We start from the raw sequence: 19,277 nt of genomic DNA, 5'->3' as shown, positions 1-19,277 counted from the left end.
ATTTTACAAAAAGTGCAGAGGCGGCAATTGCCCAGAGCACCTGCCTTGCAAAGACTTCTCATTGAGCTGCATTGGGAGTCTGTGATTGGACAGCCACAGAAAGTCTGGGCGGGGTTAGAAGGGGTGGATTAGCAAAGACAGCAGACAAAAGATCTGCAGGTTTTTCAAACTGTTTTTATATATACACCCAATGAATAAAATGCATAATCCTATAAATGTGCGTTTTCAATTGTGGTATATCTATTAAACAGTGATTTTGTTTATTTTGCATTTGAGCACTGGAATGTGCCTTTAAATTTGGAAGATCTTCAACCATTTCTGGGTCATTTTGAATCTCTGAATTTTAAATTGAACTTTGACCGGAATTCTTTAGAACAGAAACATTTCAAAAGTTCAAACTGTTTAGAATTCTAAATAATTGAATATCTGTTGCTGTGCACAAGTCTACTAGCCACAATTCATTGCCCCTTAGCACCAACTTTGAATCACTTTTTTTTCATTTATTTTAGGACATTCCTTACATTTTTTTAGATTGAACCAAAATGTGAAATTAAATCAAACAGATTTTGACTGAAATACTTCAGAACTGGACAAATTTGAAAATCAGAACCATATCAATCCAAAATGATTAAAAAAAAAAAAAAAAAAAAAAATCGGCATCGGCACGAGTTTCTAATATGTTTCTAATACATATAGATAATATACGCGAATGTACATATGGTTCTAAAACATAAAGATAATCTCTGTTATCATGCAGTATATAAAGTTAACAGAAGTAAAAGGAAAGAATCGGTGATAGAAAACAAATGGGAAGCCTGTACAGCTGACAAGTTACACAGTTTGAAAGCAGGTGGCAGTGCTGCTAAAGGAAAGATGCTGTCATACTTAAGGCTCCGGGACATGGGGCGAACCATGAGTGGTGTGTGCAAGGCATGGCGTTTAACTCACTCTACCCTCCAGAAGCCAGAACAGATTGTTAATATCCAGAAATGATATCAAGACATATGCATTGCATTTAGGACTCAAGGGGTTAAACTGGAGTATAGTCATAGATACCATGTAGGATAACTAAAAATATCACAACCACAACTGTAATGAGCTCAAAACGTTTATCTACATCTACATGCATGTATCGAGATGTCCTAGGACTACAACTTCCATAATGCTCTGCATATTGAATAAGGTGAGCAGTCCATAAGGCACAACAAAAATCAATTATTTAGACATTTAGGTCTGTTCCTGTGGGGATACTAACCAATCAGAGACGGTTGGTGTGTCTTGAGGACAGTGTTGGCAATCACTGCCATGGAGTATTGAAAGTCTTTCCCAATCAAGAGGTTTTCTGCTCCCTATAGACAAGGAATAGCTAAAATGTTGGCTCGTCTCCTTTCATGAGTAATTACCTATAATCTTCAGGCATCCTGGCACTATCACATTATAATCAAAGGTGATGGAAGTGCAAATTCAACAATCCTGGAAAGCTCTGTTCTAAATCAGGGATTTCAAAACAAGCTGAATTGCCTCTTGTGTGTCCAGTATCCCTTTATATAGAGCATACATTAGCAGGCTAATTTCTTCCAACTTCCATTGCTACACAATTTCTAAGCACAGTGTGTGACCCAGCACAAAAAAAAACAACGGTCAGGTTTGAGATGTCACGACCAGAAGATGTACATCCCTATTAACCTTCAAAAGTATTTATATAATATGCATACCCATTGCCAGTTAACCCCTTCTAATCATATATCTGAACACTGGAGTGCAGCAGGATTGAACCTCAGCAGCCTTCCCACTAGCGCTCATTGATTAAACCCCTTTTTTCTAACTACGGAAAAGTAAGGCAGTTGAATCTTGCTTTTATTTGAGTCCTGCAACTTTGCAAAACACTACAGTAGCCACAAATGTATTTATAGGGCTTTAAATTAAGACATTCAGAACAATGTGTAATCTCTAAAAATTAATCTGCATTCGATGATCTGCAAACTCAGGAACTAATTAGCCAGCAATCTGGGTTCTAAAATACTTTCCTAATGTGAAACAAACTGAATGGAAATGGAAATGGAAACCACTAGGTATTTTGGGGGGCACTTTTAAAGACTTCACACACTATCATTGAATAATTTTCAGTTTACAAGAAATGCTAATTTCATGTTGTTTGCTTCTTCACACAGAAATGAATTGTATTTTTTTTATAAGTTTCTTATTGTATGTGCCTAGAAATTGATATTTGTCATAACCATTAACCCCTTAAGGACCAAAAGGGAATCATGACATGTCACACATGTCATGTGTCCTTAAGGGGTTAAAGAACACGTGTCGCCTCAACACAGTTTTTTTAGTATAATGATTGTTTCAACAAGTTTTGAAAGGAAATATATTCTGTGTTAAATTAAGTATATGGTAAAAAAAAAATATATATATATATATGAGAAAAACGAATCCCTGCCTTTAGTATATGATAAGGTCCTTCTGCCATACACATACAGAGCTTGGGTCAGGCAGTGTTTGAAAGCCTCTACATATGTAGTCTCTCCGGTCTTCCCGGCTTCACTCCCTGCACAGTGCAGTCACATCATCAGACCAACAAACTGTCTGACCCAGGGTGTATGTATATGGCCAAAGGATCCAGTCATATACTAAATGTAGGGATGAATATATATATATACACACACACACACACATATATATATTTTTATTTTTTTATTTTAGTTTTTTACATATACTTAATTTAACAAAAAATCTATTTCCTTTCAAAACGTGATGAAATTATGTTTATATTGAAAGATGGTGTTGAGGCTAACAGGATTATTTTACTAAAGTAGGAATTTTAAAGTGAATATCACATTTAAGGCCAGAGTAGCCGAACTGACAGCATAATCGACTTTGATAATTATTCCAATTTGGCATTTTTTACATTCACTGTATTCATGCCATCCACAATCATTTGGGGAGCAGGCAAGAAGAATATGCAAAATGATCTGTGTGAAAAGAGGCGCTTCGCAGAATATAATAATAAATTACTCTACTATACTCAAGTGGAAATCTCTCGCACCCACCTCTCTGGGGTTCTCCCTTCAGCAGCTGAAATTGACGAATCATCACAGCTGGGCTTGATCTGCACAGCCACAGTGTTCTTAACGGAGAAGGGCTACATGCAGCGCTCTGTTCGAGCACCGCATACAGTGCATCTGTAAGTATGGGGCCACTATGAATGGGGAGACCCAGTTATCTATTGATATCTGGGTCTTCTGGTATGAACAGTGATCTAACTCTGCTCATGATGGATTGCCATCGATGGGGATTTAAAGACCCATTTAAAAGGACTGCTTTGGCCCACTAAAAATGACTTTAGCTGACAGAGCGGAGCCCCAGCTCACACCAAAGCATTAGGACCAGCTAATATGTCTTAATGGCGTTAAAGCCCAGTATAGTTAGGATGTAATTACACATCCCAACGTCGTGAAGTGGTTAAAGATACATCAATGTGAGTATTCTTGTTACGGAGCTCTGATACACAGTCAGACACACCAACAACATGGAGCTCCTAGCAGAGAGGGACATTAGTATAGTACAGAGGGACTTAGGCCCAAAAGTTTTTTGTTTTTTTTCAGATCCAAAAAAATTAAAAACACATAGTTGCTAAACATAGGGGAGACGTAAACACAAATATTACTAATCCTGGTAAGGGCCAGTTTCCCTTTAAATATGTTTCATCCAACATAAGACACAACATGCACTTGTCTTTGTCACTAAACTAACACTGAGTGCTGTCATGGTTTATGGGATGAGCACAGAATAACACGGCGGCAGTTCTAACTGGTGTGCAGGTCGGGAATTAAATAGGTGCTCATGTAGCATGGGTAGTTAGGGACACAGTAAACATTAAGCAGCACAGCATGTTATTCTTCACATTCACAGTTCCAGACTGGGGAAATTCTCAGCGAAGCTATCTTTATGAATGTATGTATTTGCAGCTTTGTAGAGGGCTAGAGTTGGACAATGGTTATGGGCAATTCTGGCATTGGTGCTAGTGTGGAGAGAAGTAGTTTTAATAATACCATGGGTATTAACTATGACAAGTTTTTCAGTTGAGGTGTTTTACATTTACACATTTATGAGGAGATGCGGATTGGCATAGCACAGCGTTTTGCCACGCATGCACAATAGCTAGCAGCACAAGTTTAATGATCTCAAGGAGGTGAAGTGGAATGGAGCCAGCCATGATGAGATCCATGCGGTACTAGACTAAAGGTAAGTTTAAACACCTTTTTAATAGGGAACAATGGGAGCCTGTCACCTAAATAGCAATATTTGAACTATAGCGTCAGGAATACAGGTTTGTATCCCTGATACTATAGTGTTCCTTCAAGAAAACTTAAAGCCTTCACTAAAGATAAATCCAATAGCAAGTTTCACTATTTTTTTTTTTTTATGCAAGGTGATCTATGTAATATGCATTAAAGAGAGATTGCATCATTTATGATAAGAGCTTTATTATCCAGCAAATCAAACGAGAGGTATTCATTACATGATCACATTTGCCCCATATTTCTGTATTGCGATGTGTGATGTCACCCTGAGCAATATGGGGCAACTGTAGTGCATGGTGTGACTTGACACTGTGCATTGTGGGGTCTCTAGTCTAAAGGCAGCACGAAGGCAAAGATACTTCAGGCAGCGTGATAATGATGGGAGTTATCCTGCTTTCATTAGCAATCTGAGTAGCAGGTGCAGCCTGGAAGTGTAACACCCATCAATCTCAGGCAGCCTGGGACATGTATGTCAGGGTGAAACACGAAGAATGAAAGGTGTGTGTTTTGCCTTCCCATAATACATGCTTCACAGGTTTGTACACTTTCTCAAAGTAAAAACAATATAAAATACTACAATACAGCACAGGTTTTGATCTTAAATCAGCACCTATCTTTTGAAATATAAACATCAATGCAATGACACTTACAGTACATACAGGAGTCCCTATTTAAAGATAGGCAGCTGCAAATAAAATTGATCTATAGTCCCTAAACTGGAAACAAATTGCATGGCTAAGAAGCATTTATATTTTATTTTTTTATTTTTATTTTGAATATTTTTTTTTTGTGAACAGAGTAATAAAATTGCAAGTTGAAGGTTTGAGTAAATAAAGCCCTTGTATTTTCTCTGATTTAACCATTTCCCTTTACTTAATATATACATATATTAATTTTCTTTGTAGAAAAGTAATGAACGGTGCTTATTCCTTCCCCCCACTATATTCACAAGGATAACTGCTACAGCTTCCTAGATCAGTGCATCTCTGGGGGATACGACAAGGAGTATTTTATTGCATACAGAGCTTTGTGACGAAGGAAAGGAGAATCAGGCCTTCAGGATAAAACCATGAATGGTGGGAACATGATAGCAGTAGTACTCAAATTATCGATGGAAGGGCTATATTCACTCTTTCATTAATAACCATTACATCCAATAAAATGGTGTTGAAGGAGGTATGTTTAACCATTTGAGTTTTCAAAGGCAATCCCGAATAATTAATAATCTGAATGTGGGTCAGGAATGCAAACAGCAAGGCCTGTGCTCTTCCTAGGAAAAGAGAGAATGCATAATGGATACTGTTACAAAGCAGAATATATCCAGCAGCACTACGGAGGGGTCTCTCTAAATAACCGATTGAGGAGAGATGCTTTACAGTAGGTATCATGATAGAAGTTTCCCTAGGCTCTAGCTACGACTTGCTTTGTCAGCTAATTCTTGTTCTTGATTTTCGTTATGTTGTCAGACCACTCTGTTAATATGATGTCTTTTCTCCCCTCTCCTAGCTCTGTTAGCGGTTCAGCAGCCTTAGGACATCTTGGAGCACAGTAGCACAGATTGATGAGGTCCCCATTCCAACATCCGAGTAACTAAATAACGGACACTTCTTGGGTTGGGTGTAAATAATAAGATAATCATCCACACAACACAAAAAGCATAGGTACTGTTAAATAATAGTGATACAATTATGACTGCACATAGCATTGCACCTGGTTTGACGCACAGAGCAGAGAAACATTGTTAACAAACCACTTACATACCATACACCAGGGGTGTCCAAAAGGTAGATCCCCAGATGTTGTAGAACTACAACTCCCATGATGCTTTGCCAACCTTTAGAATGACAAACAATCATAGAAGATGTCGTTTTAAAACATCTGGGATCTACCATGTACAGTCTCATCATAACTGAACTGAATACACTCTTGTATGCCACCGCATATACCTCACTAAGAATACACAGTGTACAAATTTATACTGCGTAAATTGGATATACACCAATCAGGCGTGATAGCACCAGGTAACAACTACTCACATCCAAATTCACTAAACCTATGCAGGAGACACACCATTCTCATAGTTTGAAGACGGATGGCTTAAATCATATACAATTTTATTTATTCCAAGAAGGCTTACCTGGACGTCCATCGCTTGGTTTGGGCTGAACCTCCTCCACACATTCGGCTGGAAACCACCCCACATGACCCCGGGCATTTCCTTCCCAGAATCCCCCTTCTCCAATGCTCAGAACTACACAGTGAAAAAAAATAAAAAAAAAACTATAGAAAAATCATTTAACAAACATTAAATAGTGAACACAGCATTCTACAAGGTGACAATGTGTAAAGATAAGACACAATGGTTGCTGGTCTTATACACAAAATTCAAGCAAACATAATAGATTTGGAAATTTAGGATATATTACCAGAGTGGACAGTGACAGCATTAGACTCAGGAGTCTCCTGTGAGAAAACCATCAGAACAGTAATCATTGGAAAAGACAGAGCCGAAATCAGGGTTTTGAAGGGGGTAGTTTGTATTTCAGCAGCGATTTTAGGGAAACATAGGTCCGCTCCAACTGCAACTCTGTTAATTAAATCAGACAATGCTGATAACAGCTCTACCACAACTGTCATTAGTTAATCACAGGCAGGACCGGAATAACAGGGGCTAATAAAACTTAAGCTTTTTTTTTTTTTTTAAATATCAATTCTTTATTTAGTCTTTTTTCACAAATATACACATCAGACACCTATTACAAACATACAGCCATCATAAAAACTAATCATTCAAAACACAACAACAATACAATAAACATTATCCACTATACAGATCTGCGAGGTCCAAAAAGGGAGGTAGGATTGTGTCCATGCTCAAGGATCTTTTTTACATTTTTTAACCTACTGCATTTCTGCTACTCACCCCTGCCAAAAAGCCTGATAAAACTGAAGCTTCATGTCCAAGACCATGGAACAGGCCCATTGATTTAAAAAGGAAAACAAAATCTGTTTGTTTTACTACTCTTCACACGGTCTTGCTTTGTGCAGAGGGAATCAAGTATGGGATCGTAGGAAGGATGTAGGTTAACAAAACGTGTGTGTACTGGCTGACTATAAGTTAGTTAAGGTTAAGGTGCTTTGCCCACTGTGCTACATCCACCTTTTCTCTGTCCCAGCTGTCATTCGAGGAGATTCTGCCTGCTAGTAAGAAGAGGAGGAGAGGAGTGGACAAGTGAGTGCTGGGGGACATCAGGGAACTGTCCCCAGAAATTGTAGAGCAGGCGCATCATTAGATCATTTGCACCGAGCCCAGGGTGCTGAAACAGCACTATCTGTGTAGTCCGCCCTTATTTGGCCAGCCTGCGTGATGCGTGATTCATGCCAGGGTGACCTTCCAATTCTTTAGGCAGAGCCACCCCCTTTTTGGGCAGGTTCACCCATTTGGGCAGTGTCAGTGACATAATTTGCATCAGTGGCCCACCTCCTTTTACCCCACCCACCGATGTCCTGCTTCACAGGTGCCAATATTGCACTCATTACAACCTATATTAACCCCAATACCTCCTATCTCCACTGCACCCACTACAGCCCCTATTTTTATTGACCTTAAAACATTCCTGTACAATGACATGATACTGCAGTAAAAATCTGACATCTGAACTACAACTGCCAGAAACCTTTACTAAAGCAAGTTCATTGAGTATCATTAATATTAGAGATAATTTTTTTTTATCTGAGCAGAGCTCACATCAAACCTGCAAACTTCATTTTTTAAAGCTTTTATTTCTGCATGTATACATCAGTGCACCAGGAGGATATATACGAGGGAAATGGAAAAGCTCTCCCTGTACCGTATCACGCAGAGACAGCCAGGTCATCTTCTAACACAATGACCAGGGCCAGATTAACATAGGGGCTGATGGAGCTGCAGCTCCATGCCCATGGAATAGACCCATTGTTACACACTACTCTTCATGTGCTCTTGCTTAAGTATGGAAACTTAAGAGGGATGTAGGGGAACAAAATGTGTGTGGACTGGCAGAAAATAAAATTTGTTAAGGTAAAGCGAACTTTGCGCACTATGCAAATGCTCTTGCTCCTTCAGTCTCCCTAACACTGTGGCATGTTCCCTTTCTTCACTACATACACCTTTTCTCTGTCCCAGACCATATAACAAGCTTCTGCCTGCTAGTAAGAAGGTTAGGAAAGGAGTGGACAAGTGAGTGCTAGGGGACAGTCCTTACAAAGTGTGGAGCGAGCGCATCTTAGAAGTATTTATGCCAAGCTCAGGGTGCTGTCTGCATGGTATGCCCTTAGTTGGCCAGACTGCATGATTGGCAGGCAGCCTGACGTGCATTCACACCAGGCTAACCTAATTCTTCGGGCAAATGCGCCCCTTTTTTGGGCATGTTAACCCCCTTGGGCAGTTCTGGTTAACGTGACTCGCGTCAGTGGCCCACCCTTTTTTGCCCACACACTGAAAGTTTGCTTCACCAGACCTGCTGTAAGGGGTTATGGATTTATTTGAAAAATGAAAGTGAGAGATTGGCATACAGTATATGTTTTCGTATAGCTATATCCTGTGAGTTTCCCTCCAGCACCACGTCCGCCAGATACATGATGGAGCTATGACTCTTTTAGTGGTTTCTGTCGATAAACAGATTTGGTAATTAGGCCCATCATAATTGTCAGCACCAGACCCAATGGGCTCTTAATCTGGACCTGACTTTGACAAGGATGCAGATCTCCCATTTCCTCTTGTTCATTGGTGCCACCAAGCGTGAGCATAAGGAGACAAGGAATGAAAAAAATCAAACTGGCAATTATATATGTCTATGTGTATAAGGGTGCGCTAAAACTGAAAAACAGTTTTACACTTTAATTTGTGATTGGTCAAAAGAATACAGTCATCTCCAAGAAGGGAGGGGAGATCAGATGTTCATGTAGCCAAATGCACTAATTCATTGGTAAGTATAGTATATTCAAGTTATCTATGAACAAGCAAGTTTGCCTGCAGAAAGAGATTTTTTTTTTTAATTTTTTTTTTTAAATATACCCCTCACCATCCCCCCATGCCGTCTCCATCACGCTGCTTAAATTTGCTTTTAAACTTTTAGCCAGTATCAGTACAAGTGAGGTTTTACTTTTCTCCAGCGATGCTGAAGTTTGGTATTTGGAGCTGTCCATTCTTTTATGTTCATCTGCAGCGAGCTGCGGCTGACATGAATCCAGGACCAGAGGGAGGTGCCAAGCAAGTAAGAAACCATGTCTGAACTGTTGAGTTTGAACCTTGAGCAGTATATTGTGAACAGTATAACAATGGTATCTATAACTATTTATGTGTATGTTTGTAAATGTGTGTGTATGTGTGTAAGCATGTGAGCCAGTGAGAAGCAGTGGGTGGTGGAATAATTAAACCAGTGACATTGGAAAAAATTAGATATCCTGATTGACAGAGAGTTAGAGACAAATTTTAAGTGTCAGGTCGACAATTTATGTGTTGCTATGGAAACCTGGATTTGTCAAGTTCTATTCTGTACAGAAAAATATTGAAAGTCATGCAAAACAAAATCAAACTCTTTGCCTCCTCTCTGCATTAGAAAAAAAAATGTGGGGAGTCAACGCTCTGTTTAAGCGCTTTCTTGGAGCAGAGGGATGTGAGACACAGCAGGAAGTGACACGTTTGTGTGCTGCAAATAGATATCCCCAGGCTGCTGTCATATAAAATATTAAAAGTTATCAAAGACTTGAGAATGTATGCAAATACATGTGTAGGTGCTTTAATAGCTCATTAATGTAGTGATATTGTTATTGCTGCCGTAAGTTTTAAATTGGGACATTTTCCAGAATGCTCACCATCCAGATTCTTATTCTAATTGCAATTTTGGTTTCACGTCAGAACTTTTCTTATTGGGTAAATCTCCTACAGTAAAGATGGTGGGGTAATTTACTAACAGAGTGCAAGCAAAGTGATAATTCAAAGTGAATCTCAAGTTTAAGACCAACATAACCGAACTGGAAGAATTTGATATTCACCTTCAATTGTCACCTTTGTGAATAACTCTGTAAGCTCTGAATTCTCTGAACACAATTTCTGCTAACTGTGCTAATTTCTTGCAGATGAATGGAAATCTCTGAATGGGCACTGAAAAGCCTAAACCCAAATATTAAGAACAGACACTTTCTTCACGGGACACAGTTATTTTCAGACACAAAAACTGTTCAAAATCCCACTAACCTATCAGGACCGATCTCTAAACATGCCCTATATTACTTGTAATGAGTATCCATATTGGAATGTTACTTCAAATGCGGCATTTCTGAATATCACAAAATCGGAGCCACCTCTTGAAGTTAGTGAATTACCCCAATCACTGCTGGGGTAACATTTTCTCAGTCTTTATCGAGCATATTCAGGCTCCAAATTCAGGGCACGAAAAGACTAATCATATTAATTATCTCAAAGAATAAAGCAGCATTTTGCATGGTTAGTAGTTTTTCAATTAGTTTGAGGTTCAAACAATGGCATCAATTTCATAAGGCTGTGCAGCAGCAGCAATAGAAATGATTAGGAATTCCTGATAAAAAATAATTGTATGTCAAGTGTGTCTTCATATGATTCACGTATACTGTGTGCATGTGTGTATGTGTACAGTGTCACTACCCATGGATCACTGGATATTTTACTATTCTTTTAATGCACTGAATACCCGCAAGCCGAGTTGGCATGATAGGCGGAACGTCCTAATGCTTAAAGGGCACTTTAGATGGACCCATCTCTCAAATGAGCAAGAAAACAAAACACTGTTTAGATAGACCCATCTATAGCACAAGCACGATAACTGAACACAAAGTTAGAAAGAAACAGCAATTTTGCATATCAACCTATAGTTATCAGCCCCCTTCGTGTGTTACTGTATTGCCTGAAGTATTTTAAAATTCGTTATTTTGAATAATTTCTCAAACATTCAAATGGTCTTGGACTTTTCGTAGAATGCGTCTTTTCCAACAATTACAGGCCTGCAAGTTAGTTTATGATGTACTGGTAATTAAGAACAAGACAACTCTTTAAAGAAAATGTAAGGATATATAAAAAGTTATGGGAGGAAAATCCACCATGAAGTGCTCATTTAAATGTCTCAATAATCCCGGTTTCCTTTTATATAACATAAATTGGGCAGCGATAAAGGCTAAATAAGATTAAAATGATTTTTCGAAAATAAATTGCAAACGTACTAATTAGGGCATTATATTAAATTAAAACAGTAGCGTGTGACCCCATGGTTTGGGATCCTGGGCACCTTAATATTTTAATGGGTCCCTGTTGGCTAAGTTATATGGGTCAGGCCCCAGGCAGCAGCCTACAATACATTGTTTACTGTGGCACTCACACCTTCCTTAGGTAAATGGCAATAGACTTATTTGGGAAGAATCTACTGAAGGTCTCATTCATAATTTATTATAAAATGGATTACAATTGTGTCACCAAGCTAATGCCATTTATATACTTTTCTTTTTGTCTTACAAGCACTAAAAAGAAAAACGGGTTAAGGATCACTGTATGAAAGCCTTAAACACACATTCAAATTAAACCCTATGAAATCCTACACCTCACAACAGCTGGATTTGTTCTGTTCATGGACTGGTCATTACTAAAAAGAAAACTTGTATTAATCGCAGCCTCAGGCAAATCTGTGAGTTGCTGCGGAATACGGTATAAAAATAATATGGTATGTAGCTTATATCATGTCAAGGAAAAAATATATGTCCTTGAGATCCAATTATGAGGGCCTTGGTGGTTCCTTGCTATGTATATTAACCACTAATGCTTTAGAACCGAGCTCTGGGATGCTGGACGTTTATTTTAAGGCACTTGTCCTTCACATACCCCAAGTGTAGCTCTTCAGATGGCCACAGAACATTTAAATGCACTTTGGGAATATCATTTGGAGAACCTTGATGTAAGTTCCATAGACAAACATATATTATATATCTACAAATACACCCCCCAATGATTCGTTTTATACAGAAAATACATGTAATATGCACATAAAACAGAATGCGATAAATAGTTAAAAACATGGCATTTTAATTTTATGCAAACAAGTGTGTGGGCTATTTACTGTATATATTGATACTTGCACCTAATGTTTTGGAAAAAAGAAATCCTTCTGCTGGGGCCAACTCTGCATTGTCTCCTGCTGAGGGTCAAATCTCGGCGATCTGTCACTGAAGAATTTGACTGATGGACTGCTAATCAAACAATACACTTCATTTCATTAACCAAGCGATAATCTGCCAAAGCCATCTGCTCAAATATATCAAGCTTCTTTTTCAGATTTCCTTTCCAAACCGCTCATTAAACACATGACGGAAATCTCTGTTCATCAGTTCCATCCCATTCAGAAGAGGGCCCGTAGAACAGAGGGTTGTTTTGGCACATGCCAACCTTTAAATGTTGTTTAGCACACAGATTAATTTCACGTTGCTATTTAAAAGCTACATTCATTAGAAACGTTGAAGGGTTCGTAAAATGAAAATACAGATTTTGTGTAATGTAATTTGGAAGATATGAGTAAACTGCAAGCTTATTTAGATACTTTAAAACTTACCTCTTATCCTATCCCCTTTAATAAGGGGAATCTCTCCTTCTCCTTGAGGTTGATACGGTTTCACCACAATAAAATGTCTCCCGGGAAGCGCACTGTACAATTTGCGTTTTGGACCTTGATAATCCAATGTAGACACAGCTTCTTTGTTGGCACCAGGGCTGAAAAGAAACACAGGAACACATCAACAACTGAATTTTAATTTCGAAAGGGTTGTCCACTAACTAATAGACCTCCATTTCAGATTACTATGTCCTAGGAGAAACCGCATGCTTCACCACCCAGTCACAGCCTAACAATTACACTGCAAAGGAGAGTCAGATGGATGATGCAACAGCAAATAGATGCCTGTGCAGTTATATATATATATACACACACCATTTTCTTTCTATCCCTGGAATTGAGTGAACTGCAGTGGTTATGGTACCATTAGTATTATGGAGCCCCTCCCTTGTAAGTAAACAGGTTGTTTTTGAACACTTTAAACCTTGTACATGGAGTCCACCAGGTACCTCTCCCGGCTGCATTCAGTTTATTACAGCTCTGAGGGAGTTAGCGACAAGTCATATACAGTTTAGGCATCCTTTCAATTTATTAATTCTCTCTCTCTCTCTCTCTCTCACTTGCCCTGTCATTTGCGAAAGTAAGTGTTCTCTTTCACTTCCTTTTTTTCCGACACTCTAAGATTGGCCGACTTTTCGAAAATTGATATTTCTACGGAGCTGAATTCAGGCAGAAAAAATGTTTTCAAAAATTTAGTTTAGACACTTTACAACAATTTAATATGTACAGATTTGAGAGCTAAAATAATTGACACTATTAAAAACACTCTTATTAATCTCTCTTAATGTGTTGGTGGCACACTTTCAGATTGAGACCTTCCACTGCTCTAAACTGAGGCGTTTGAACAAACAAACCTTAGACTTTATCAAATAACCTACTACTATACAAATACAATACTATAGAGATCAATTTCCAAATAGAAGCTACTTTGGACCATTAATCAGATGAATTGCCATATAACCTTCATTTAAAGAAGACCCATTAATGTGTTAGTTCTCAAGTTCTGTGTTTAAGAGGACACACTTGGAACATTAATATGGCAACTGTTTAAAAGCGTAATTTCTATATGAGCTGTCATGCAAGAGTGTAAAACAAAAAATAAAATAAAACCTGGATTTGTTATCAATGGCATCATCTCTAGCCAAAAGAACAATTAAGTAAGTGGGTGTAGCAGCACAAAATTTACATTTTTAGAAAATCACTCAATACTTTATTTTTACCTAATTCTTTTTTATAAAAAAAAAATCTAAACATTTTGTTTTTGTTTGCAGTAGCCACACAAAATTATAGGGATATGCACAATCTGTGTATCTTGTACATCATGGCCCCTGAGCACCAGGGTTTTATCGCTACGGTCGCCGTCAGCACTTTTTAGGTGTTGTGCAGATTTTCTTTAAGTATTCATCACACTGTGAGTTTGCAAAAGTCACAGAGAAAAGCTCAGAAGTCTCCCAAAGGAAGGTACACATTTACGCACAACAAGCTCGACTAAATATTCAGAATTGCTTATTAATCAGATTTTGCCACGGTTTTTCCCCATGTGGAATACAGGAGATTGCTTACAGTCTTTCAGTCTTCAGTATGTTGAAATAACATTTACAATGACAAAATCAGACTTTAACTGCAAAAGTTGAAAGGCACAATTTACATGTTATTTATTTTTATTTGTTTTACTGGGCCCCCTACTAACCAGGATGGAGACCAGGAGAAGCAGATAGATTATAGGTAATGTCTGGCCCAAATGAAATGCCATTGATGTTGCATTGCATCTTATAGGAGAGTTATTGGAACCATAGTAACGCAATTTAAAGAATATCTGTAACTTCAGTCACATATAAAATACCAAAAGAATGATCATTAAAAAAAACAAAAAACAATGTTACAAAATATGATTCCATATTGAATAATCTGAACCATTACACTATCTATATATTGTGGCATAAATATTGCAGCTGTATGTGGTTTTCCCCTTATTGAGACATACTTCCACATCATATCAAGTCCAGAAGCAATAATCACGCTAAGAAACCCATGTATGCAGTCTTATGTAAATTGTGGCGGTTCATCACTTTTCAAGAATTGAACAGGCACTTCAGACACTTCAGACACAGCATTCACTAGAATGCCACATGCAGACTATCTTAGATGACATTGGCCTTACATCATTTAAAATGTTCTAATGTCAATTTAAAGCTATACTGCACAAGCTAAAATGGCTTCATGTAATTCGTATCGGGAGTGTGCACTGTTCCATCTAAAACATGAGAGGCATATTTTGGGCTGGTAATGGCTGGTATCATTGGAGCCTCAGAATTTGCTGTCTGACGAAAACATTTTTTGTATTTTTTTTACTAATGACTAATAAGCATTTCTTGATACAAACTGACTGAAAATTTATTAAAATAAAGAATTTGAAATAAAAAATATATATATATATTAACTGGAATCAGACGAGCCTCTCTCCCAGCAGACTGCAGATCTATCAGCTTTTCTGTGGCCCACTGTGCAATCCTTGGGTTTAGGTAACCATTACAGACTAATCGTGCCCTAAAATAAAGACATTTTAAATACTGGACCCTTTAAGACTGAAAACCGGATTATGACCTTGGCATGCCCTTTACCATGCTCTCTCCTTTTTCCACCTACCTAAGACGTACAACTCACACGCCATTGCCGTCTCCTGAGGTAGGTGGTTGCCCTATACAAGATGGTGGTTGCTCCCAAAATTAAACTTGTAAACACAACTCTTTCTTTTCTTCTCCACAACTTAACAAAATGTGCATTACAAAAGTTCTAGAACTAAAAGTGTATTACATTTTTCATTTTATACATATTCTTATATAAATCTGAATCTTCCATGTGTACATTTTAAGGTTCAAAGTTTCCAAGAATATGTGTATGATCACTTACATTGCGGTCATGGAAATTTTAAAAATGTGTCTAGCTAGTAGTACTTTAAAAATGGTGACAAAGTCAGTGACGTAACAGCGTTGTCAATCTATTAATTAACTCAACTGATGCAGGGATATGAATATTAGGGAAAAAAATAGCTTGAGGCATATCTGTTTAAATATGTTCGGCACCATTTGATTCAGAATATATCCTATCAGGCAGTCCTACAATATATATGCACAAAAAGAAATATAAATAAATATAATTCCTACCACCACTATAGCAGACTACTTAACCGGTGCGGGCATATATTACAGCTTCCCCAAAAGGTCTCCTTCCTTTGTGACATTCTAGTATATACAATCTATAGGGAATGAGCTGAAACCTAAAACCATAACATTGTAATACAGTCAATAGACACAGTGTAGCGCCAGATTTGTTGCACTCACAAGATTTGAGATGTTTCAGGCGCACAAAGAGTGCCTCCCCACTCAGAATGACTCAAACCAATCAGAGTGAGCTGTGTAATTTGACTTACAGCAGCAATCAGATTGGTCGACTTGGAATCCAACCAATCAGAGTGTTCTGAGTCATTTTACACAGCGTGGGAAAATTCCAAAGAACTTTCCCACTCTGTGTAAAATTACTCAGAGCACTCTGATTGGTTGGATTCCAAGCCAACCAATAAGAATGCTCTGATTGGCTCACTATTTACCTATCAAAGCACTCTTGTTGGTTGGTGTAAACCAACCAATCAGAGCCCTCTGAGTCAAATTGCAGGGCATGGGAAGGCTTTATAGGAGCTCAGTCTGCGTTGTGCCCCCGCGGTGAACATGGATTATTTTTTTTAGCGTCAGGATATTTTTTACCCGGTGGTTTCTTTTAACGCTCAGGTCTTTTTTTATTTTATAAATTCAACAGGTTTTATGGTTTTTAATTTGGCCCTTTTTTGGGGCTGAAAATATAAGATTTTAGAAAAAAGACTTCAAATGGTATTTATTCTTAGTTACAGGGACTTAGTTTTATTGTGTCCCCTCCTCACAATTTTTAGGGTGAGGGGGGGTAAGTAGAAATGTATTTCAGTTTTTTTTTTTACATTTACAGCCCCCACCCACCGCTCATGGGTGGGGGCCGGGGGGAGGACAATAGGTCCTCCCCCCATTGCCATTTAGGGACCCGCAGGGCATAGCCCGCACTCATGGGGCACGGGTAAGGGCTCGGGGGGGACACTATGTCCCCTCCGCTAGTTAATAGATAGGTGGGGGGGGGAGGAGGGCTAGTTAATGGATGGGGGGGTTCACAACAGTGAGTAGGCACAGGCTGTTTAGTTGACATGCCCCTATTCATGGCACAGCGGGTAGGGGCATTCAGGAGATTTTAATCTTCCCTATGCTATTATGGGGGTCATGTTGACCCCCATAGAGTGAGGGAGGACATGTGGGGGGTTAGGACGTGGCGGGGAGCATATCTGGAGAAAGCTGCGAGCTGGCAGCTCCCTCCTTGTAATAAACGAACAAACAAATGAACACCGTCATTCGGTCTTTGTTTGTTCGTTTGACATTTCTATTCATTCGTCTTTCTGATGAATAGTCGAAATTCCCGTCCGAATGCTGAACTTGGCATGCGTGGGAATCTAGTGTGGGCAGATGACGTGTCGAACAGGGACTTCATCTACCCACACAAAGATGGCGGCGCCAAGGACCTAGGTCCGGGCAGAAAATAAACATTAAATATAGGTAATATGAGGGGCTTAGGTGCATTTGAGGGCGACCAGGGGGGCTATTAGATGTATTAGATTTGGGAGGGGGGGGGGTTAACAAAAAAAAACAGATGCGGCCATGACAGTGCCGCTTCAATGTTCATGAGAATTCAACTGTCTCTCACCATTAAACATTTTTATGCAACTGAGCCACCCTTGTTAAGAGAATGAATACAATGTAACACGCAAAATATTTTTGGGGTATTCCAGATGTGCCGTGGAGAAATGCCACTCTCAGGAGAAAGCACTGCTAGGAAGATTCAGCTTGGCATTTCGTTTCGTGCTGTCTGTTTTATTGCTTTATAAAATGTTGCAGCTCTTACTAAAGGGCTAAAGACTGAATACATTAACATATAAATATCACAGCCGTGCCTTACCAGGGAAAATTAACGGAGCCAAAAATAGAACAACAGAATTAAACCTTCCTGGTTTTCTATTTTAACCTCTGTGACAGATGAAAACACAGAACATGGCGAAAGACAATAATGCACCTCTGTTTTAATCCTTGAGGGGCTAGAGTGCCAGAGAAGGGGCCAAGGTAAAAGCTAATTTGATTTTCAAGAACCATATTACAGATACTGCTTAAATCGTTCATTTATCCTGTGAATTCTTTTTAATGAAGGTGGAGTGACTGAAATTCACTGAAATTCCAGAGCAATCAATGGGATATCCAGAACACAATACATAAAGCAGCTTGTCTTTCATAGCTTTATGATTGTGGGTAAAGTGGCCTGTGGGCAAGATGTGACTGGATCCCTGGGGGTAAAGTGGCCTGTGGGATAGATGTGACTGGATCCCTGGGAGTAAAGTGGCCTGTGGGATAGATGTGACTGAGCCCCGGGTTTAAAAACAGCCTTAGAGCATTCACAATGACTCAATTTTTATCTGGTGTTCTATTGAAGTGAACAGTTGTTTAGCTGATTAAGGACATATCCTGGATATTAAAATAGGTACCATGATATGGAAAAGGAAAACATAATCTGTGCAACAGAGGCACAAAATTCCTGAGATCATCACTACATCACTAGTAATTACTCAATCCTCAATAGCATGGGAGGAGAGAGGAGGGAATTGCTATACACAAAGCACTCTTACTATCAAGCTATGCACAGTTACAAATATACAACATACAGCTGACAAAAGAGTGTCAGTCAGTCCTGCTGCAAGACAAAAGAGCGTCAGTCAATCAGTCCTGCTGCAAGACAAAAGAGTGTCAGTCAGTCCTGCTGCAAGACAAAAGAGTGTCAGTCAGTCAGTCCTGCTAGTATCCTGATTGTCCTATGATATATAGAATGACCCATTTTCCTTGTAACTCTGGCATCAACTGTTAGTCTACTCAGACCCACGATCAAGATAACCACACAGAAAATAAATGTATTCAGTGTTCCCTACATTTTAATCCATACAGAGACTTTGATGATCTCCGCAGGCCAGTGGCGGGAGATGTGAGCAGAGTCCATGTTCGCAAAACCTAATAATAAATTTGTGTGTAAACCATAAAGCACAAACAAAAGTCAGGTTCCAGGGACTCCATGACAACTAGATGTATTCGATCACCAGCAAAATTGTATAATTTCCACCAGCTCAAAGGATGTCAGCGATTTTTATTTCCTGCTGTTAAATGAGGTTTTATTCCTGATTGTA

The 19,277-nt window shown here is 38.8% G+C and overlaps 1 protein-coding gene across 7 annotated transcripts in view; it reads right to left on the bottom strand.

Annotated features, from left to right (window-relative positions):
• The window catches only part of SHANK2 (SH3 and multiple ankyrin repeat domains 2), a 509,303-nt gene that overhangs the window by 215,180 nt on the left and 274,846 nt on the right, over positions 1-19,277 (bottom strand). For all 7 annotated transcript variants that reach the window (XM_063437771.1, XM_063437775.1, XM_063437773.1 and 4 more), the window contains exons 12-13: positions 12,923-13,080; positions 6,448-6,561 (exon numbers count right to left, since the gene is read on the bottom strand). In XM_063437771.1, the coding sequence (XP_063293841.1) occupies positions 6,448-6,561; positions 12,923-13,080 (272 nt within the window). The remainder of the gene's footprint in view (positions 1-6,447; positions 6,562-12,922; positions 13,081-19,277) is intronic.

This window comes from Pelobates fuscus, chromosome 12 (assembly GCF_036172605.1).
Source record: "Pelobates fuscus isolate aPelFus1 chromosome 12, aPelFus1.pri, whole genome shotgun sequence".
NCBI lineage: Eukaryota > Metazoa > Chordata > Amphibia > Anura > Pelobatidae > Pelobates > Pelobates fuscus.
Note: the sequence above shows the minus strand (reverse complement) of the source record. Positions and strands in the feature narration are given on the sequence as shown.